Raw genomic sequence first — 23,850 nt, 5'->3', positions numbered from 1 at the left:
AAACTGTGCAAGATTTATTTGAATATATCAATTACAACACATAAAATTACATGACTGCAAATCAATTTGTTTAAATACTTAAATAATAACAAAACTGAGCACAAAGAGTATGAGCTACACAAAGTGAAAGGAAAAGACTCACATTGTGAATTAACAGAAATGGCTATGGAATCAGAATGTTATCATGTTTTAATAATAATAATAATACATGCAATAATAATAATAACAACAATAATAATACTAATATAATAATAATAATAATAATAACAATAATAATAATAATAATAATAATAAAGACTTTATTATCAAGGAGTGGCTCGATTAGTGACAAATATGAACTATTATTGAGGCCCTCTATTATGTATATATACAAAATACAAGCTAATAATCTGTACAACACAAATAATCTGTACAACACAAATAATCTGTACACATACACAACCAAAAGCAAAATTACAGTATATAAACAACTATTCACATAAATGCTCCACTGCTGCATAAATGGAAATGAAGCACAGGTCTGAGTGGGTGATGTAAAATGTGATGTAATACAGCTTTTGTGGAAGGAAGAGAAGCTTGGGCTGATTTATTATCATGTGGAATGTTATTCCTAATAAACTCACTTAAAAATTGAAAGCTATTTTTAATATCTCCTTTATTGGCTTGGATACTTTAAACGTTTGCCATTTAATGATATCAGATTTGAGGTATCATTAGATATCTTTCCAGGAAAATTAAGAGCATATTTGGTAAACACTTTGAAAATTATTTTGGCCTTTCTCAAAGATATATTTTCATGTATTGATAATACTTTGAATGTAAGCATTGCAATTTGAACATTTTGTATTTTACATGTCCTTTCCAGGAGACCAAAATTTTTCTCAATTTGTGGCAGTTGCATTTTCCCAAATTATCTTACAAAAGTCAAGATGGGGTTGAATGTAACTTTTGTAAAAAGTAACTCTGTAATGTATAAGAATAAGGACCTTGATTATCTTTAGAAGCCAAAGATTAGATTTATTTTCTTTGAAATATACTTTATGAGACCACTGCAAGTTATTATCTACAAATATTCCAAGAATTGTATCAAACACATCATTTGCAAATCAGTGTTAAAATAGAGAACATGCAGCATATCAGTTTACAATCTTGCTTTCTTCTGTCATGTAGTTATCGATAAAACTTTTGTTTCATCCGTATTTTGGATCATACAATTTTCCTTGCACCAAATTTGAAGACTGAACTGAGGAGAATTCCAGTGAACACAGAGTGGGATGCAGCCCTCTTATGCTGTATATTGAAACTAAACTATCAGCAAACATGGTCTGTATGATAGTGACTTTAGTGATGTGTAGGCTAGATGTCTGAAGGGATTCAAATCTAGCTATGTTAAAAAAGCCTGATTGGATCCCTATGGAGACAAATAAGGGATATTAGTCAAGGAGACCAACATTGTCTAAAAGATCCAGTGGGGCTCTATCCAACCCAAACATGTTGCCATGATGCCGGAATTTGTCTAGTATCACAGGGCGGTAGCCTGCGGTACCAATTGGGATCCAAACTGTTTCTCCTTCCAGAACAGAACCAGAGAAAGTTGGCCAGTTGAGGGATAGAGCCATGCAGATGGGCAACATAGATGGTTACTCTCGAAATTCTCTTCACAAATGAAGGTTTGAATTGTCTGACTCCCAAAGCTGTACTGGTAAAAGCTGTGCACATAGAAGAAGGCAGTCAATTCAGGTTGGCCACAATTTTCTTGGGAATATTATTGTTGGGAAAAACAGATCGGTGATATAAGGCTTGTGCTCTCATAGAAGGGCTATCAGAGTCACCTTGCCATTCTGACCCCATAATTGTAGCACTGTAGGAGGGGTGGCACAGGCCCACAACCGCTCCCAGATGATTGACAGTGCATCTCACAGCCCAAGCTGCTGTGCCTGGAACTGGGGAGATGAAGGTGGGTAGCTACTGATTCCATCTCATCTCCAAGCGGTTGATCATTGGATGCCCTTGAAGTGTGTGAATCTGAGTGACAACCAATTGATGGATGGGGACATTCCGTGTGACCTCTTCTGGACTGATTCTCTGTGAAGTCACTGATGCAGCCAGAAGGTGACTGACTAGTATGTTGATATTGAGACTGCTGCACCCGCACAGAAAATGCCATATTAGAACACCGGACAATTGGTCTGGTATCTCCCTGTTGGAGGATATAGGTCACCACCACAGTGTTTTTGGATCAAAAGAGGACTGTTTTGAACATAGGATCGATTTCTGCAGAAACGAAAGGTACTGATGACATCCTTCCTTTCTAGGATATTGATCTATAGAGACCATATCCCAGGTGTTGCTAATGGTAGTGAAAGTCAGCAACAGGTGGGTACTCCTGTCAAGTGCACTGGTGGCAGTACTTTATGTTATTTCCGCCTGGGGTCCTTCAGAGGGATTTCAATGGTCGTCAGCCACCCTGTATTGCCCCACTATCACGGAAATGATAAAATTTTGGGTGTGATCATGACAGCTTGATTAAGAGGATGTAAAACGGGGCGCCAATGTACTGACAAGGCCTGCATAATGAGACGGCCAAGTGGGGTCCGGTCCACTGCGGTATAATTGCCAAGGAGTTGCAAGAACTCTCTTGATGAAATCCAAGTCTTGGTGGAAATAGACTCGACAAATTCGATGATTCTGGGAGCATGAAGAGAAGAGGACATGCCAGATTCTGGTTGGTTAAGAAGTCCGTCCATAAATGGATGAAATTCTGGGAAGTACTGAAGTATGAATTTTCCAGTTTGTGAAAAGACCTGGATAATCTAGCAGAGAATGGAGATTGTTCTGCCTTGGAGTAGGATAGAAATTACCATGTGTTTCTTTAAGATGCTGCCCAGGTATGTTGCTGTCAATGTAGATGACGCCCCAAACAGGGACATGGTTGAGTCTCTAGTGTGAGTGAAAGCCCAAGGATTGATGACAGCCGAAGGGAAAAACGGTGAGTTGATAACGGTGTGGAGGCAAACGTGGAAACTAGCAAAAGATGGGGTGGATAAAGAAGTGGAAGTATACATCTGTCAGATCGAGACTAATGGCATACTCACCCCATCTGATGGGCAGGTGGAATGACTATGGTGAGGAGACTCCAGTCAATGATGGACCTCCAACTGTTGTTTTCATGCCAACCTTTACTGTACTGTCAGCATCACTGCACTACCGGCCTTTCCAGCACTGTCAGCCTTGCCAGTACCATCGCTGCATATTTGTCGGTCTGGCATGCACCTGTGCCAGCCAATCAAAGGCTGTGGCTAAACAGGCAGATTTCTCATCAAAATTGCCGGTGAAATAATGATACATTGCCTGACTACCCAGCTAAATGGACGAATTTATCACTAAGATCCCCGTAAGCATTGTGTAGTTGGCCCATTCTGACCAAGAGGTCTCCATGCTGGAACGGTTGGACTGCTGATAATGCTGAGGCGATTGCCAGTGTTGGCTGGACGGCTGATGTCATAAAATATTTGGATAGTATCCCAGGAGATTTGCTCTGAATCTTTTACGAAATTATCATTATTGAACAGTTTAAAGGACCTGTGTGTGATAGATTTATGAACACTTTTTTCTCCTACATTATTTGCTATGTATCCTTTTGAGAGGAAAAAAAAAATGGACAATGATCGCTTGAAAAATAAATTCTTAAAACATTTTCTTAAGTATTTGTGGTCTACAAGTGGTTGGATGCTACCCTAGCTAGTTCAGTGAATAATTGCAAAATCCCAAAAGGTTCAGCCAAATCCAGCAAATATTTCTTTAATAGTTCAATTAGAAGGTCCCTATTTATCTCATCTAATATGTAAAATTCTTTCTTTTCATTTATAACTTTCTCTATTTGAAATTCAAAATCTTCATTCCAGTCAACATTTGAGGATGGATACCTATACATGAAACCCACTAGATCGGGTTCTGCTTCTAAGGGGTCATCTAAGTTGATACCCACTAAATATGGTTTTGCTTTGGAGGGGTGATCTGATGTTGACACCTACTAGATAGGGTTTTACTTTGGAGGGGTGATCTGAAGTTGATACCCACTAAATAGGGTTTTGCTTTGGAGGGGTGATCTGATGTTGATACTTACTAGATAGGGTTTTGCTTTGAAGGGGTGATCTGATGTTGATATCCACTAGATGGGGTTTTGCTTCAGAGGGGTGATCTGATGTTGATACCCACTAAATAGGGTTTTGCTTTGGAGGGGTGAACTGATGTTGATACCTACTAGATAGGGTTTTGCTTTGGAGGGGTGATCTGATGTTGATATCCACTAGATAGGGTTTTGCTTTGGAGGGGTGATCTGATGTTGATACCCACTAGATAGGGTTTTGCTTTGGAGGGGTGATCTGATGTTGATATCCACTAGATATGGTTTTGCTTTGGAGGGGTGATCTGATGTTGATATCCACTAGATAGGGTTTTGCTTTGGAGGGGTGATCTGATGTTGATACGGATTCTGATGATATATCATCAATATTGAGAATCAAGCTTAATTTACCAACTTAAAAACTAACCACGCTATTTTCAGGAAATAAAACAACCACATTAGAAATATCGCAACACAAATATAAGAAATAAAAAGAATTTATTTGTAAGCACTTACAATTATATTTAGTTGCATTGTTTATCCACCCCCCCTTTTTTTTAAAAAAACAATATCAAGTTGTCAATGGTCAGCCCTTTTGGTCTTCCTCCATAATGTAAAAATTTCAGCAAAAGAATAACTTCATTACATAGAAAATTCCAGCTCTGTTTAGGGAAAAAACCCTTCTCAAACAAGAACAAATTCACCTGAAAAATATTAACTGGATGAAAAATTCACCAATTTGCACAGGCCATAGACATAATGTCAAATACTTCCAGGGCCACATTGGCTTATATCGAGTCAGTCAAACTCCTTGTTCTTACTTAACATCAGCAGTTTAATGGAAACACAAAACATGGTGACTGACTGATGTGGTTACAATTTCGTGAAAATTGGATGAAAACTTTGACCTTATTAAGAAATGCAATTGTTCATGTTATGTAGCTAAACTTCCTAAGTTATCCACTTCCAGACCTACCGCCTTGAGCGGAGTGAAATTCAGGATGCAAAAGGAAAGAAAACAGGATTTGGAGAAAAAATCAGTTTGTGACTCATTTTTCCATTTGAATATTTTATGCTGATCCTAAGTTTTAATTCAATTAACAAACAAAATATCAGCATAAAAAATGAAAGTAGAAAAATATTCATCGAATGACTGTAGTGTATTATTTGAGGAATTTCTGCATCACTTTTGCTATCTTTGCACAACCATTGTGAATCAAAAGGAATTTTATTTTAAAAAATTGCCATTTTTAAAAATCAAGATTTTGGGCCAAAAACTGGAAAAACAGGATTTCCCAATTTTTTAACATAAATTTGGGATAATCCCAAGTAAACTGGGACAAGTGGCAGATCTGCACTTGGGACCATTTATGTCAAAATATATAACAAATAAGGGTATACCCTGCCACAATGGTAACTAAACAGTCACCTAGATTCAAAAGCCAGTTTGTCTTTTCGATGTCAAACATACCTTGTAATTCATAAAGATTGCACCTTGCACAAATAAAAACAGATGTAAATAACAATTATATATGACTGACAATTATATATGACTAAATTTAATTGGACTCATGATCTAACAATAATATTTCAGAAATAACTTGTCTAAAAAAATAATGTACCTGTTTGTAAATACACCATGTTACACTATGAGCAACAACAGCATAAAAGAATATGGAAATAAAACCATGAAAAATAAAGATGGCCACCACTACTGAAGCAGGAGTAGTAGCAACAAAAACAACAACAATAATGATAATAATAATAATAATAATAATAATAATAATAATAACAATAATAATAATAAATTGAAGTTACTGTGACTGTTGCTACTACAGTAACTTGTTATAACAAGGTGTCAAACATCAAGTCATGGTCAGTCCAGATATTTAATACAAGCTGAGAAAGGAAAACAGTAATAAACATTATCATATACCATCCAACATTTTCCTAAAAGATCATTGTACTTTATACCTGTAACTAAACAGAGGACCTGCATGTTTTAGTCTAATATTAAACAATGCAGTAACAAGAATAAACAGAATCAAGAATGCCTATGGGACTAAGTATTTAATGGAGTAATGAGAATTGACAGAGAAACAATAAAGAATGTCTACATGATTTGTCATATACTGCAATCAATGTCCCTACACTAAAACATAACATAAATGTAACATGTGATCCTGTCCATCCTTTAATGCATATATCAGGTTACATATGCCTGAGAGTTTGTTGTGACAAACTTTGCTCTCAGCAGGATCTAAATGACTATGGGAACATTCTGATTAAGTTACACAATACCAGGCCCATAAATGAAGTTGCAAGGAAACTAGAACTTTTACACTGGGATTAAGCTGTAAATAACAAAGTTACAACAGTATGAAATTAGATCACTGGCCTAATTTCCCCATTAAGTGCTTTGAGTTGATTTGTGTGTGTTTGTGTGATTTAGATTTTTAACGTAGCTGTAACAATTTTTCAGTCATATCACCACAATGTCTGCAGTGTGGCAGTTTATAGTGATGTCTAGTACTAGGGCATCATACCACAGTAGCATCATGTCCCACACAGCCATATTATCCTGACACCAGGCCGACCAGTCCTAACACTAAATTCTTAATATTGAGCACCAAGTTGATGAGGAAAGCACTAAGATCTACAAAGACATGCATAAACCTAGAGCTAACATAAGAAAAACAAAACTTTTAGCACCAGGTGTAACTTAACAATAGTCAGGAATCTGATGATGTCAAGGACACTAAAGTATTGGAGAGTAAACTCGTCTATACTTCATACAAACTAACTTAAAACCCAGAGCAATGTTTTGGAGTAAACAAAATACATAGGAACACATGACCTGATTTCAACAAAAGCTGGCACTGAGAAATTTAAAAGCAATGACAGTGCTACAGTAGCTCACTAAATTCAAATACCTTTACATTTCAGGTTTTACACCTGTGTGCAAGGTACATGGTCACTTAATTGTTTTGTGATTGACATAAAATGGATTATGAATGCAAAAGCATTACACTGTTGATGAAGAAAAAAACTGGAGTCTGTCAGTCTCCTAGTATTCACAGCATACTACCCGAGGCTACTACTGACATGTTGTTACTAGAGTCCAACTTCAAATCCCGAGACTGCGCTCTTCAAAACCCTAGACTGCACTTCTTTCAATATCTGTACATGTCTTCAATCACCCTGTAAATTTCTCGTAGTTTGGAGAAACTAGTTGGATATTTTTTACGTTCATTATATGTTGATGAATCACTGTCGGATGAATTTATGTTCCCCTTTGCTGTCTTTGTAACTGTTGGTAAAGACAATCCAACCAGAATATCCTCAATTGACACCTGGGGTTTATTTATCTTTCTTTTGTGGTCTTTAGCTTCTTTACTCCCCACTGTTTGGTTCTGTCTTTCTCCTGTTTAAAAAGAAAACATGTAAAAGGCACTTATCTAAAAAATGAATAAATTAAATAAGAGTTAATAATAATAATAATAATAATAATAATAAAAGTTAAAACATTTAGCAATAAAAGATCTATTACCATCCATATTAAACTGCCTGTTCCACTAAAGGCCTCAATCATACAAAATCTCCAAATGTATGGCATGTGAATAATTTAACTAAAGGTCTCAGACATAGAGTATTGAAATATATGGCATCTGAATAATATAACTAAAGGCCTCAGTCATACAGCCTCCAAATATACGGCATCTGAATAATATAAGTACAGGTTTCAATAACATAAATTCACCAAATACATGGCATCTGAATAATATAACTAAAGATCTCAGTCATACTGCCTCCAAATATATGACATCTGAATAATAAAACTAAAGGCCTCAGTCATTCTGCCTCCAAATATATGACATCTGAATAATATAAGTACAGGCCTCAGTCATACTGCCTCCAAATATATGACATCTGAATAATATAAGTACAGGCCTCAGTCATACTGCCTCCAAATATATGACATGTGAATAATATAACTAAAGGCCTCAGTCATACTGCCTCCAAATATATGACATCTGAATAATATAAGTACAGGCCTCAGTCATACTGCCTCCAAATATATGACATCTGAATAATAAAACTAAAGGCCTCAGTCATACTGCCTCCAAATATATGACATCTGAATAATATAAGTACAGACCTCAGTCATACTACCTCCAAATATATGACATCTGAATAATATAACTAAAGGCTACAATAATGCAGTTTCCAAATGTATGGAATCTGCATAGTATAACTAAAGGTCTCTCTAACATTAAATCACCAAATCTACAGCATCTGAATAATGTAACAAGCTGTGTGTTTCTAGTTCATAACATCAGATTTAAAGTTGTATTGATAAACATGAGGTCCAAGTAGTACTGTTATTGCTCATCTACAACTACCAAACAGACAAATGCAAGAACAGCTGGTCATGAAATCTGGGTCAATATGACACTTTCTGCTAAAATTGTGTCCACATTGTTAATTGCATATGATGAACAAACCTTTTGTGTTAAAAAAAAGGAAAAATCTCAGATTACAACATGCTTCCACCATCATCGATCCAAAACTTTCCTTTTTTACACTGTGGAAATTATTTTATGAAACTTAATGTTTATGTGAGAAGGCCGACAAGTGCCATCCACGTATGGAATGAAAATCATACCGTAGAGTCCACTACTCTTGTCAATATTCCTAATCATGTTATCTGTGGAAAAAGTCCTGATGTTGCCTTCTGCCATGGCTCCAGACTGAATATAAAAAGAAAAAAGTTTTTTTTTAAAATCAAAATATTAAAATCCATACTCTCTGAAGCTCTATTAGGCTGGACTCCAGTGCTGACAGTATCTATGGATTTTTCTGCATTTTACAAGTTTTCATCATAAATGTAACTGGCAATAAACAGATGATGTAGAAGTGAGGACATTTTTATAAACAGATGATGTAGAAGTGAGGACATTTTTTATAATCAAAATTTACAGTATTGAACTGAGAATTTCTGCCATTATTATTAGTGATTTTAAAATAATGCAGGCTGTTGCGAATAATTAAAGAATAAATACCAAGATCTTTTCAGCTACCTCTATAAAGTTCCTCAGGTCTGAAGCATTTTTACAATATGTTCAGACTGCATTTATAAGACAAGAAGAGAGTGATAATTATGAGGTTTCAAATTATTCTGTCTCACCTTACACAAAACTGAGGCCATTTTCCTAGTGGTGCTGATCAGTATTACTATGTTCATATCCATTATCTCTTATTGTAAGGAAAGAAATTCCGCACCAATAATGGACTTTTGATACTTACACCAATAATAGACTTTCAATACTTACATCAATAATGGAGTTTTAATACTTATATCAATAATGGACTTTTAATACTTACATCAATAATGGAGTTTTAATACTTACATCAATAATGGACTTTTAATACTTACATCAATAATGGAGTTTTAATACTTATATCAATAATGGACTTTTAATACTTACACCAATAATGGACTTTTAATACTCACACCAATAATGGACTTTTAGTACTTACACCAATAATGGACTTTTGATACTTACACCAATAATGGACTTTTAGTACTTACACCAATAATGGAATTTTGATACTTACACCAATAATGGACTTTTAGTACTTACACCAATAATGGACTTTTAGTACTTACACCAATAATGGACTTTTAATACTTACACCAATAATGGACTTTTAATACTTACACCAATAATGGACGTTTAATTCTTACACCAATAAAGGACTTTTAATACTTACACCAATAATGGAGGTGACTGACAATGTTGCTTCACACTGATGTATGTGGTCACCATAAATGGACATCGCCATGGTATTTTCACAAGTCTTACAGAATGAGTGGACATTGTGTTTCTTGCACAGCCATGTGTCATGTGTTAACTTCATAGAACTGAAATTATAATTAAAAAAATGAATTCATTTATAAAGTACTTGGTTCCTTTCATAAAATATACCTTTATGTCTCTATCTTCTAAATATCTATCACCAAGTAAATATTTATACTGTGAAATCATCTTTGTACTTAATATGCTTTTTTGTGGTCTTTTGAAAAGTGATATCTGTTGGTACTTATATTTTGGGGATTCTGGAAGAACTTTTACTAATTGCAGGGTGGAAACAGTGTTACTTGGACATTTATAAAACTACAAAAATGAGTATCTATATTATGAACTAAAACATGAATACTGTGAATGGTACATTATATGCCTATATAATGTTTAATAGTCACATGCATGCACTAGTGTGTGTGACTCTGGAGATACTGACCATCAGGTCTGAATGACTTTGGCCTATGGTCAAAATATACTGACTTGAAGTAAACTTAGCTGCACATTACATTTCTTTACATTTATTTAGATTTATCACAACTTCTGAACCATGAATCTATGGGTTTCTTTCCTACCCTAAAATCAAGACATCCACCAAGTTTGGTCAAGGAACATTCATTGTAACAAATTTTATTATGCAATACCCGGTTTTCTGAGTGCCACAATAACCCTGATCTTTTGACCCTACAATTGATAGGCCTCTTCCGTACCTTAATTGCAAGCCCTTGTCAAATTAAGGTCAAAGTATGCCATCAGAACAAAAGTTAAATGCAAAAATATTTTTCTTCTTTCAAAGCCCTGGGTGGCTGAGTTGTCTAAGGTGATTGCCTACACAGATCAATGATATTTGGACCTTAACCTTTGATCCCAACATTAACAGGGTTCTTCCTTACCCAAAATGCATGCCATCCACAAAGGTTATTCCTGCTGTGTGATATAGAACTATCATAGAACCATTAGTCTTCCTTCAGTCAGAGACCTAACCTATGTCCTAATGTATAAAACCAAATAGATCATCTTCTTTGTTTACCCCACTTGCAAACCATCCACAAGTTTAGTCCATGTATGTGATATAGAATCAATGACACTGTGCAGAAACAACTTTCAGTTGCAGTGACCATGACTTTTAACCATTAGGCCCCAAGATTGACAGTGTTCTTCTTTACCCAAGTGCATATCATCCATAACATTTGCAGATGGAGGCAAATGAGTAATAGAGTGGAATTATTCTTTTTTCAGCCACACTGATGCTGACCATTTACATTTGTACTCCAAAATCATAAGAGTTCTTGTAGATGTAACTGCAGATGATGGACAGCTGCAGTTATTGTGCAGAAGTGAAATTGGGAAAAATAACTATGTCTTGTATCCAACTAACTTGGGCTTGACATCTTTGATGTAGTCAAAAGAGCTAACAATCTTAAGTTAAGACTTACTTATCAATAATGGGCACAGATATGAGGTCATGTTTTGTTGACCTCTGCATTCACAAATCAAATTATAGCTTTAATACTGCTGAAACTGAAAAATATCATTTGCAGTGTCTCATTTTGTACAATAACTATCTCTAACACAAAATGCAAGGATTCATCTGATATGTTAAAAAGGCAGAAGTGGAACAACACTAGAATACGAACTTTAATTTATGCATGTCAGATCTTGGTTGATTCTGACTGATGAGCTAGCTAAACACATGAAATAAAGTTAAAAAACTTAAGAGGCCAACTCTAAACAAGGAAGAAAGTAGCACTTACTTTGGTACTTGGGCTCCACACACTTTACAGTCCACCAGTCTATCACAAATACGGTAATGCCAATTAAGCTCTTTGTGTGGCATAAGTATTCCACAGGAAATACATTTCTCTGGTCTGTATTTACATAGTTCACTATGCCTGATTACATTGTCTCGTTTATTTTCATACATGCAACCTGCATAACGGCATCTGATGACCATATGTGGGCACTCATTTAAATGCTGATTGATTTTCTCTTGTGGAAGCTCCTCCAAACAACCATCATTTGGGCAACGAACATTCTGATTGGCTCCTTTGCATGTCTGGATGTGTGATTGGAGATGTTCTTCTGATATGAATCTGCCACAAAAACATGTTTTACAGCTGTGCAATGGAAGGTCCATCATAAAAAAATCAATATTGCATTTTGTACACAACTGTTTGGTATAGCCACAAACGTTCAAGTGTTTCTTAATGTCTTTCTTTGGCAGTTTCATTGGACATCCAGAGTTTGGGCATTTGTCAATACTATGAGAACAATCTGCTTCATGGTCTGGAAGCATTTTCTGAGAAACTTGTATGCCACAGCCTTCGTGCTTGCAAGTTACACATCTGTACTCACACAACTCCCCATGTCTCATCACAACGTCATGTGGACCATTCAAAAGGCATCCCTTGTTTCCACACTGTACAACTCTATGTGGACATTCTTTAATGTGACCAATGTACCTCTGGAAGTCGACACCTTGGCATGCAAATTTACACTTCTTGTTTTTGCAATGGAGAATGCCATTCTGAAGAGCTGTTTGGACAAGATTCAACTTTAGCAACAAATTCAGAGAACCTAATGTCTTATTTGTGTCTGGCATCCATCTTCCCATGTCTTGAACAGCCTTTGTACTCTTTGTTCCAATCCAGCGCAACTTATGGAAAGGATATTTTTTGGCTGGACATGAAATAGAAACAGCAATTTAATTAATCAAAGTGAGAAGATACTTGTTTAAAGATTTTCTTGACAGCTAAAACATTTTCATTTCATAAAAAGAAACATAAGTTTTCTTTAAGCATTTGCCTTCATCTCAGCCATGTGAGTTTGATTCTTGGTGCCAACAGTATGAGAAATGGAGATCACCATTTCATGAATTACCTTGCAAGACAAAACACAACTGTCTTATAAACAACTTAATTTACTGCGTGCAAACATTTACAAAATTTGCTACCCAGTCCAGTTAAATTATATATTTCTACATCTCTGTAAAAACAACGTATTAGTAAGATTTTTCTCTTAAATCAAAATTCTTTTCTAAAACCAGGAAGGTGATGTCACTAGGATGAAGTTTATGAGAATATATTATACTACACATTACAGAGCATTGCAAATTTGGTTGATTTACTGTTTTTGCTGATACTTTTTTTAATTTAAAAGTACATTTCATTAACAGAACCTTGGATGAACAAGATTTCATTTTAAAGAAAAACAATTTCATGTTTGTACACCACTGAAGTCTTTTAGTAATTGTAAATCCTACAAAAGCATTGTATGGTATATCCAGGTAGTACTGGTTGCAATACTGATTTTGTCATGTAGATATATGTAGCAATACGAAACAAATATGATGACTATCCAAAAGATGTTGTACCAAACTGTAATATGCATTCAACATATACATGTCTTAAGAACTGAACCATAAGAGGTAAAAGTATAGCAGTGAAACAATCATACATTTGGCAAGGAATGGCAAGTACATTGTCAATGGTGTACACATAAATTAACTGATTTAGGGAAAAGTGCTTGAATCATTTCAATTACTAGCATCAATGCTGTCTTTAAGAACTTTGGTAAGCTCAGTAGCCTTGGTTCTCTTGGAAAAGTTAGTCCAAGGATGATGATCAACAGTGCTTCCAAGTAAGGTTAAGAAACATAAGAAAATAAAAAATGAAATCTATAAATGTTATTTCCGGACTCAAACAGCAGTTAAAGAGGTTTTCATCAAAATGAACTGGATAGTATTTACATGCATACATCAAAATGAACTGGACAGTATGTACATATCAAAATGAACTGAACAGTATGTAGGTGTAAACAACAACATGAACTGAACAGTGTGTATATGTCCACATCAAAATGAACTGGACAGTATGTACATATCAAAATGAACTGAACAGTATGTAGGTGTCCACAACCACATGAACTGAACAATGTGTATATGTCCACATCAAAATGAACTGGACAGTATGTACATGTACACATCAATAATGAACTGAACAATATGTAAATATACACAGGACTAAATTTTCACGACTAGTCTTAAAGCAAGCACAAAAAAAAGAAATAATGGTACGGTCGTGATCAAATACCAAGCCAACATTTTGAGCTTGTAAACGTACCTGATAGTTTCTTCATGATTCGATTCACATTCTCATGCAATCCTTTGTCTTTATTTTTCCAGAGATGTATTTTCTCTACCAGTTTTAAACAGCGAGGAATCTTGCATGGCTCCAACACTATGGCCAAGACCTTGTGCTTGCCCCTGGTTGAGTTGTGCCTCCAGATGGCATTCTTGATCTCAAAGCGACACATTTCATCAGATTTGAAATTTTTGGTAAGGAATATCACTGTAGTTTTGCTGGAGTCTAACCCCTTGCTCATGGCTCCTACTTTGCTCTGACCTGATACATGATAGGAATGCTTTTTTGAACATGTACTTCAACAAGAGTCAGCTGACATCGTTTGTAAAAGGCAATTATTCAAACCAATATATTATGCATGAAAAACTTTTGAACAATTTCAATTATGGAATGTTAGATATCTGCTTTATGAATGCTTCCGAATTTCCTAAATCTTAATAAAGGTGAAGCTCTGCAAATTCGAAGACAAGTCATGTGCATAACAAAATAAATGTCAAACATTTTGGAGTGATGTTCATAATTCTATAGCTTCCACAAATCGGTTTCTCAGGTCAAATTCTCAAAATTTATGTAGAAACAGCCTTCCAAAAGATACACATTATCAAAACACCTGCTAAGTATTCTGATAATGTCATAACTTTTATCTTCACACTGCATATAATAATGCAAAAGTGATGTATCTTAATATTGAGGATATGATGATCCAAATTAATGTATAATAATGTATAATAATGATATCGACATAAGAACCAAAAGCTGTATCTCAACAATATTGAGGACATAATGAGAAAACAACCAACAAACCTCCAATCAAATCCACACACGGGTCAAAGACTGAAAAGCCTGAGTTGGTCAGGGGCTGTAGTAATGTTTGAACCTGATGCAGATCCTTTTCCTGGTTATACACAGCGCATACATGGTACTTGAGACCCAAGGGAAGAGGATTTGGCCGCACCGCCAGACCACTTTGTACTGCTGTCATCTGGAGACGGCTCTGGTTCATACTGTAACTCTATGATTTAAAAAATCAAACTGTATTGCAAAAAATTATAAACCACACAAAGTATGAGTGGAATAAATGTTGTCACTACATGTACACATTTAAGACATTCAATTTCAAGTGTGGTCATCCACATTAACAATTTTACCTCTATACTTAAACCAATATTTCATGATGGTTATGATGATGAAAGAAGCCACCTAACTCACAATACATTTCAAGACAAAAACAATTTTAATACATACCAAATAAACTGAAAGAGTCACAGTGAGTGACAACAAAACTATTTTGAGGCTATTGTATGTACATGTACGTTTATGCATTTACAACCTCTAATCCCAACTAATCAAACTAACTTTTTACCTTATTCTTCTGGGATTTTTTTTTCTTCTAATACTGGTACTTTTATTTTCTATTTTTCAAATTCTTTCAAAAAATTGGTTTCCAATTACCTTTTATCCCATAGGACAGGATTTTATTTTGAACCAAATGGTTTCATCTTCCCAAGTTTTCCCAACTTTTAAATTTACATTTCGGAAACTTTTACCAGCATTAAATTATCCAGAGTTGTTGTCCCATAAACCATATACATACATAGAGGCATATCAAACCACATGAGATGAAAATGATGGGTCTAAAAAGAAAAAAAAAATATAAATAAATAAATAAATTAAAAAACAGAACAAAAAAAAAAAAGAAGGAACTACAACTTTTACCTTTCTGCACATGTACAAGCCAAATAGCAACTAGGCTCCAGGCGTAACAAAAAAAGCAGATGTATTTGGATTTATTCAGAATTAATCTCCAAAATGCATTTCCTACTCCCGTTTCATGCGAAAAGGACAAAAATCTTGGAGGCCGAATGAGTTAGGAGCCCATATTATCCCCTCCAAGACCTCTTTTTTGGGGGGTTTTGTAGTGTTTAACACCTTTTGTTCAGCATATAATAGGCTATATACAGTGGAATGGCCAGTATATTTGGTAGAGGAAGAAACCAATGACACATGGAAAGCTACTGGCAAGCTGTCTCACATATGCTATGAAAACAAAAATAGGTATGGTAACTATCCTAATAATAATTACAATAAGAACAAGATGGACAATAATACAAGATGAAATAAGGTGTCCTTTTGAAAATAATATACATGTTTATAATGTTTGGCTAATAGTAGTATTTATTATCATTATTTTTTTGGTAAAATAAGTAAATTATGAGAGTATTTGACTGTAAAGTTTAAAAAGGTTCTACATTATTATTATACATTATTATTAAGTTTTCCACCCAGAAAGTTAAAGTTGTAAAATCCTTGATAGGGTCTCACTCTGTTCATTTTCTTTTTTATTTCTTCATTCCTCAGCCAAATATTCATGTGGTAGTAATGTTTTAAAAGAAAACTGGCTGCATGGTCTGGTACAGGCATACATTTTAAACATCACTAACTGTAATGATGATTAATTACAGTGATTATAGTCAACATCTAAGAAAAGTCTTCATTTTACTTTATACTTCTTCATTAATGTGCCCTTTCAAATCTTTGGATGAACTATGATTTCATTTACTGAAAGGTAGGATATGTGTGTTTAGTTGTTCATTAGATGTACATTTAAAATAAAGAATAATGTAACCAGTCAGTAGCATTTAGTACATGTATATTATCCCCTGTCATTTTGTCATTATGAGAATTTATTCCACTCCTAAGGCAATATAGATTCCCTATTCAAATTGAACTAAGCTTTAATCTGGAATGATAAAGTATATGAATGTCATTAAATAAATACAATAATCTAAACCAGTCAGGAACTTTATGTGAGCAGAACAGTCTTGGTAATAGGTTCAAACTCAATGCAGTGCTAATCCATGATAATCTTGTTAGTTCTTGGAGATTAAAATAAAAATATAAGCATGTCATATATGTCCTGTTGCTCGATGCCAGTTCGTAAGTCGTGTATAAACTAAGGTAATATTATTATTACAAGCCATGTTTGATGTCTGAACATGCTGCAGGATAGAGTTAATCTCTTACACAAGGTTACCATGACCAGAGAGATGACCTGGCATCTTGAATCAGCACAGGCGTTAGATCGAGTGACTTCCCACCTATTTGTTACAAAGATCTGAGAAACCCACCAGGACAGGGGCATGTTCTAAATCTGTCCCCACATGAACATATAGCGAGGACATTGTCTGCTAAGTTTGATTGGATCAGATCAAAGAGACATCAAATCAGAATTGAGACGGAGGGTGTGGTAACAATTTTGATCTGAATTATAACTTCTAACTAGCAAGCAAAAATTTTGTTCTCCTGGGAAGATTGCTGAGCAAATAGGATTACTCCAAGAAAGCCACTCATAAATTGTGTGAAAAACGTAAACAGATTCTAAGGACGAAGCTTTGTAAAGGTTAGAAGGTTATTTACTCGATTTTTGTATTATATTACATCATTGTAATTGTAATTGTGTGTAGTATGTATATTTGATTACTAGGATCATTTAGTACATAGCATTACCTTTGTAGTGTTTAGTTTACATGCATATTTGAGAAATGAGTTTGAGTACTATGTAGAGAATTATGCAGATTATTAGCTCGTGGTCAGAATTAAAACATTGGAAGCACTGCACCCCACACATACCACAATACAGGCATAAAAACCCAGACATGCCACTATATAAATTAAATGAAACTGACCATACCCAGCTATTAGTGACAAAAACAATTCAGATTAGAAAAAAACAATCCTTTCAATTACATCTATTGAACTGCATGTGAAAGCATTATCCTGTGAGTGTACACACTGCCATGGGTAGTTTTGTTCTGACTTTGAGGATCACCATTTGGCATTATGTAACACTGGTCTGCTACACAGTGTGTAGTATACAATATGGGCACAGGCAAATTGCTGCTTATGACTTTAATTAAAAACATACTGGAATGAAAAGAAAAGGGACACTGTCATTGAATACATTGCCTCAAAAACTTCAATCAAAGACCTCCTTTATCACTTTTTATGCATCACTATTTGGTGTTAATCAGTAGGTAGAATGAATAACATAAGTTTTGGCATATACAATCATGGAAAGTAATTTTCTGTCTCTATTGCCATCGCATGTTAAATTTGTCTTTTATTTAATAATGTCCATAGAGTTTTGTTTCAATTTGTAAATAGTTCTCTTGGCATTACCAGTAGGTCCAAGTGAAATGAGTGCTAGTACTTAATAAATCAATTAAGTTAATTTTGACATTTATATGTACTCCTGATTATTTATATGAATACTTTCAATTATCTTTTGACTATCTAGAGTAGTTTTAAATTCACTTTCTTCAAAAACAATTTAAAAAAAACCAAACTTCCAGCAACTGGCTCAACTGAGATATGAGAGATGTCTCAGGTATGACTTCAGAATGAGGCTGATATTATAAACAAAGGTCAGAGGTCAAAGAAACCGCAATGGTGGCAGTTTGACAGTGTTGAGACATTCCTTTGGTTAAGGATGAATGAGAGCGATGTTGGCGATTTAGGTGCTGGTTGTTCTTTGTGTTCAGAGAATGAAAAAATGGACTAGTTCGTTTATGAAAACTTGTAATAATTGGCAGTTTTCTGCATTAAACCTGAATCATGTACATGCTTTAGCAGGGAGAAATGCTAGTGAGAAAAAGATAAAGTTACTGATTCTACCTGAAACATAAGTTGATGAGGTGGCAGACTTAAGATAATGCCAAGGCAGACAAGGAAACTGGAAAGTCAATCAAGGATAATGCCAAGGCAGACATGGAAAATGTCAAGAAAGACTAAGAAAATGCCAAGACAGACTAACACAAAATCAAGGCTGACTAAAACAATGCCAAGGCTGACTAAGACAATGCCAAGGCAGACTAGGCCACTGTGAAGGCTGACTAAGACAATGCCAAGGCAGACTAGGCCACTGTGAAGGCTGACTAAGACAATGCCAAGGCAGACTAGGCCTTTGCGAAGGTAGACTAAGACAATGTTGAGGTAGACTAAGATAATGCTAAGGCAGACTAGGGCAATGTCAAAGCAAAGCCAATGTCAAGGCAGACTAGGGCAATGTCAAGACAAACAAAGATAATGTGAAAGTAGACTAGGACAATGCCAAGGCAGACCAGAACAATATCAGTGCAGACAGGACAATGCAATAAAGTCAAGGCAGTCAAGGACAATGTCAAGACAGACAGGGACAATGCCAAGGCAAACAAAGACAATGCCAAGTAGAATAGGACAATGTCAAGGTAGACTAGGACAATACCAAAGCAGATTATGAAAAAAGTCAAGACAAGGACAATGCCAGGCAGACAAGAACAATGTCAAGGATGACTTAAAGACAAGACAAACTAATCAGGATTCCTGCAAACTTAAAAACAACTTCTGTGTCTTTTCCAAAACTTTTCCAGGGCAATAAATATGCGTGATTTAGATTTATTAGATTTAGATTAAAACAGCTATAACACTTTTGGTCCTATTACTATGATGTCTGCAGTGTACAGTGATGTCTAACACCTGGGCAACATGCTGCAGACATCTAGCATCATGTCCAACCCATTCTCATTATTGTGACACCAGGCAGACAAGCCCTAACAACCATCCTCTTAACGCTGAGCACTGTGAGTACCATTTATATAATTCTTTGTTATGACTCGGCTGGAGTTCAAACCCACAACGTCCTGCATCCAAGCAGATGCTCTAACCACTTAGGCCACTGGAGCAGTCATAGTTATAAACGTGGTATATTAATTATTTTTCCTATTTGGGTTTAAGAATTCATTCAGAGTATCTTGTATATTTTCTTTTCTAAAAAATATATTTACTCTTGTAAAATATAAAATTGTGTTCCTATGTTCTGCAGTTGCATAAAAAATTTGTGTGTGATTTGTATTTTTAAAGGTAGCTTTAAAAATTGTCCAGTCCTATTGCTATGATGTCTGCAGTGTGGCAGTTTATAGTGATGTCTAGCACTGGGGCATCATGCCACAGGCATGTAGGATTATGTCCCCCACAGTCGCATTATCCTGACACCAGGCGTACCAGTCCTAACATTAACATCGTAATGCTGAGTACCTTGCTAGGCAGCTGTTAGTACCATTTTTAGAAGTCTTTGGTATGACTCAGCTGGGGTTCGATCCCATGACCTCCTTCATCCGGGGTGGACACTTTAACCACTAAGCCCCAGTCAAACAATATTTTCTTCCAGGTCTTGAGGCCAGCCATCTGTTCCCCATTCATAGGTCACATGCTTTGTGCACAAAGTTTACAGCTTTCGATAGAAGTATGATGAGTAGATGATGGTAAGAGGCATGCATGGGGATAACTTTTAATAAATTACTAGGTTTTCAACATGTTGAATAAAAAAGAATTCATCACATTAAGTTTTTTCAGGTAAACTGGATTTTATTTTTCAACAAGCCCATTAAGTAAGGGACCGATCTGAAATTGGAGGGGCCATGGGTGTTGGGCTATCAGATTGTTTTAGCACTGGCTTAATCCTGAAGGTCAGGAGCCATGTTACCAGGCAAAGTGGACAACTAAGTCGCCTGAAAAATATAAACCTCACATTCTTCTGTTAGAAAAGTGAAAACGACTTCACCATGTGATCTTTTTGGACACACAATGACTGACTGTAGTGTATAACTTTTAAGATGCTCCCTCACTGTAGTCGATAAGTTCTTACAGTGCTATGTTGTAACCCAAGGAGAAATGCATTTATGCAGTGATGATACCAACTACACTGACAAACAAACTCTTGCACATTCACAGATGTGTTTTAATAGCTAACTGATCAATTACCCTTTCGCATGGAAGATATCACTGCTCTATTTCCAAAAGTTAGGCCCACTGTAAAGTACTATATCTGATGATGAAACTATACCAACTTCTGTTTCAAAATTTAAACATCAATATGTAAATAGTAGTTGGCTCTTTTCAAGACTATAATCTGTGAAGAGCACTTTCTAATTTAACTATTTTAAATGAAGATTTTAACTGCTGTGTTTACATTATTTTCTTTATAAAATCAGTTTGAAACTGAAAGTGAACCTATGGACATCGCTATGAAATACCAATTCATTAGATTATGTTTTCATAAATAACTGTGTAAACAGATTAGAGAAATTTATAATTCAATGAAAGCAATGTCTAAATATAATGTGATAGAAGATTTAGCCTAAATATTTAATATGTAGGTCAGAAACACATGAGACAATGCTATGTTGTTGATTTCGAACAACCACTGTCAGGTCGAGGATTGTTACTGACATCAATCATTTTTGTGAAAATAAGAAAAAGATAGTAAATACTATCTAACCAATGCATGTCATTACTACAAGTACGTAAGCAAATAATAAAACCATAAATTTGCAATCATACCAATGGATTGCTGTAATGAAGCTAAAATGTGAAAGGTTATATTAAGACAAATCCCTCTTTCTAAAAATAGATGCACAGTGGCACAATACGTGTTCTTGATGGGTCTAGTTCAGTTATGTGTAGTTTAATAAATAAACATTTTACTGGCAACAATGAAATTATGATGAACAGGATGGTATGAAGTCGCTTGTGCATTTGCTCTCATATACATGTTACAGGGTTTGTTATAAAGATGTTAAAAATTCTTTTTGACTGCAATTTTACACAAAAGTGGTAGTTTATTAAGTATTTTCACCAACTTGCAATTACAAGACTCTGATCAAGTTAAATTAAGTATACTTTCTGCTGAGCTTTTTTAAAGTCCTATGGCCGAAATTCACTGCATGTATTGCAATCCTAACATACAAATATGAATACAATGGGTATCAATATAATACTATGTATACACATACAAAGTATGTTGATAATAAACATACAACACAGATTTTTCAACTTCATAATAAAGTATTGCTTAAAAGTAATGTTAAATGCATACTGAGAAATAGAGGACATAGTTAGAATATGAAAAAGAAAACACTATGGGAATTCCTTCTTTATGATAATCTCAGACTAATTTCAAAACATTCTGAGACTTTGGAAGTTACATACCTTTGAACCGATAAATTAAAAGCTTACCTGCCAGCTGCTCTATTTTGTTGAATTTGTTATGTATAGAAACATTAGAACTAGACACTGGACTTATTGGATGCAAACGACACACTTTTCTGTGAACTGGAAAAGGACAGGAAGCCCATATTTTACACTGAAAACTCTGGTTTTGTTCAAAACACAACCAATATGACAGTGTTAGGGACCTGCATGCAACAATCAAGTTAGAAATAATAAATTAATAAACTAATGACTTTTTAAAAATCCAAAGACAGCCTGACTCACGAGCTTTCTTACAGTCACCGCAAGGAAACTGTTTCTTGCTCTTTCCTTTTACCATTCTGATAATATCCAAGATATCACAAATGTCCACAAAATTGAAAATTTTAACATGGTGAATAGAAAACTGTTTTTTATTTGGGGGGGGGGGTTGACTGCAACCTTCTTATATAAGGAATATATGTATATTGGATATAATTATTATTTGATAACATAGATTAGTATATAGTGTTCACAAGTGCCAACATATGTTTTGTTTTATTATACATATCTGATTCCCCAAAAAGATCACATGAATGTAAGCATAGCAAATGGATTGGACATACGTTTTTCAACTAACCAGTTTTACTCCATTATAAACATAATAAACACACATGCTTGAGGTCTCGAAAAAAGTCAAGACAGTTGATATACAAACATAGAATTAAAAGAGAGGGATGAAAGAACGATCAAGTCAGAGGGATAGTAATTCATGTGGTCTGGAATGTAAAATTGTAAATAACAATCGTGATGGAACAAAATCAATTTCTGCATATAAATCTTATAAAACTAGTTCCAATAATTTACTTCATTCCTGTAATTTCTCTTACATTATAGTATTTTCGTCTACATTACTGTCCATTACTGTGTTTAGGGAGACCGCTAAGGCACAGGCACTTGATTAATTGGTGAGTGTACACATTAATTCACCCCGGAATCAAGTGCCTGTGGCAAGTTCATGTAATAAAATTAAAATGAGTTCATGTCAATAATAAGTGTTTTTCAAATTATACCATTATACATCCTGTAACGAAGAAAGGTAGCCTGTTGCGTGTCACGTGACAACAATAGTCCTATAATGTAAGACGTATCACATGTTATTTATGTTTTAATGCAAAACTAAAAATAATAAATATCAGCGTCGAGGTCTTACATGTAGGCGTATACATAACATGACTGTCATTGTTCAACTATTATTATATTTTAATTAGGGCGCCTTATGGTGACATGCTTATCAGTATTATTAAGTCATATACCGAGTCAAGAAACTCGTTTTTATTATTAACAAATCTTTTTTCCCAATTACTACTAAATATTAAAATGGGACTGTTTCCCATTGATCCTAATCATATTTACAAAAGAAGTTTACCTTCGGCTATCGAATTACTTGAATTCCTCGATCAATGCAACAAGCCTGTCAATGATTTTCATTCAGCTAAGGTTTTTCCAAAGTGGCTATATTGAAACCCACAAGTTCCGGTTGGGTTTTTTTTGTAGGGGTGGGTAGGAGGGGAAGCGATCATGTAAAATCTAGGCATTTCGGGATTGCGGTCTGCCAGCAAGATTTACTTACCTCCGAAGTTAAAGAGCTATACGATGTGTAGTCTGGTTCCCGATATTTCTCCACTACGTTCCGTTTCTCTTCCTCATAAGA

General features: G+C 35.0%; 1 protein-coding gene across 1 annotated transcript; it reads right to left on the bottom strand.

Moving 5' to 3' along the window:
• Position 1: 1 nt before the first annotated feature.
• LOC149807121 (uncharacterized) lies at positions 2–23,687 on the bottom strand. Its single transcript, XM_089962317.1, has 7 exons — positions 23,566–23,687; positions 14,937–15,144; positions 14,112–14,393; positions 11,745–12,669; positions 9,902–10,052; positions 8,793–8,877; positions 2–7,550 (listed from the first exon to the last, which is right to left on the bottom strand). Exons 2-7 carry the CDS (start codon positions 15,133–15,135, stop codon positions 7,300–7,302), a joined length of 1,893 nt encoding a protein of 630 aa, XP_089818443.1. The 5' UTR covers positions 15,136–15,144; positions 23,566–23,687; the 3' UTR covers positions 2–7,299.
• Between the last annotated feature and the right edge of the window lie 163 nt (positions 23,688–23,850).

The sequence above is a fragment of the Sinohyriopsis cumingii genome, chromosome 1 (genome assembly GCF_028554795.1).
Source record: "Sinohyriopsis cumingii isolate HCF-2022 chromosome 1, ASM2855479v2, whole genome shotgun sequence".
In the NCBI taxonomy this organism is placed as follows: domain Eukaryota; kingdom Metazoa; phylum Mollusca; class Bivalvia; order Unionida; family Unionidae; genus Sinohyriopsis; species Sinohyriopsis cumingii.
The sequence above is the reverse complement of the archived record's forward strand: the minus strand, read 5'-3'. Positions and strand labels throughout refer to the sequence as shown.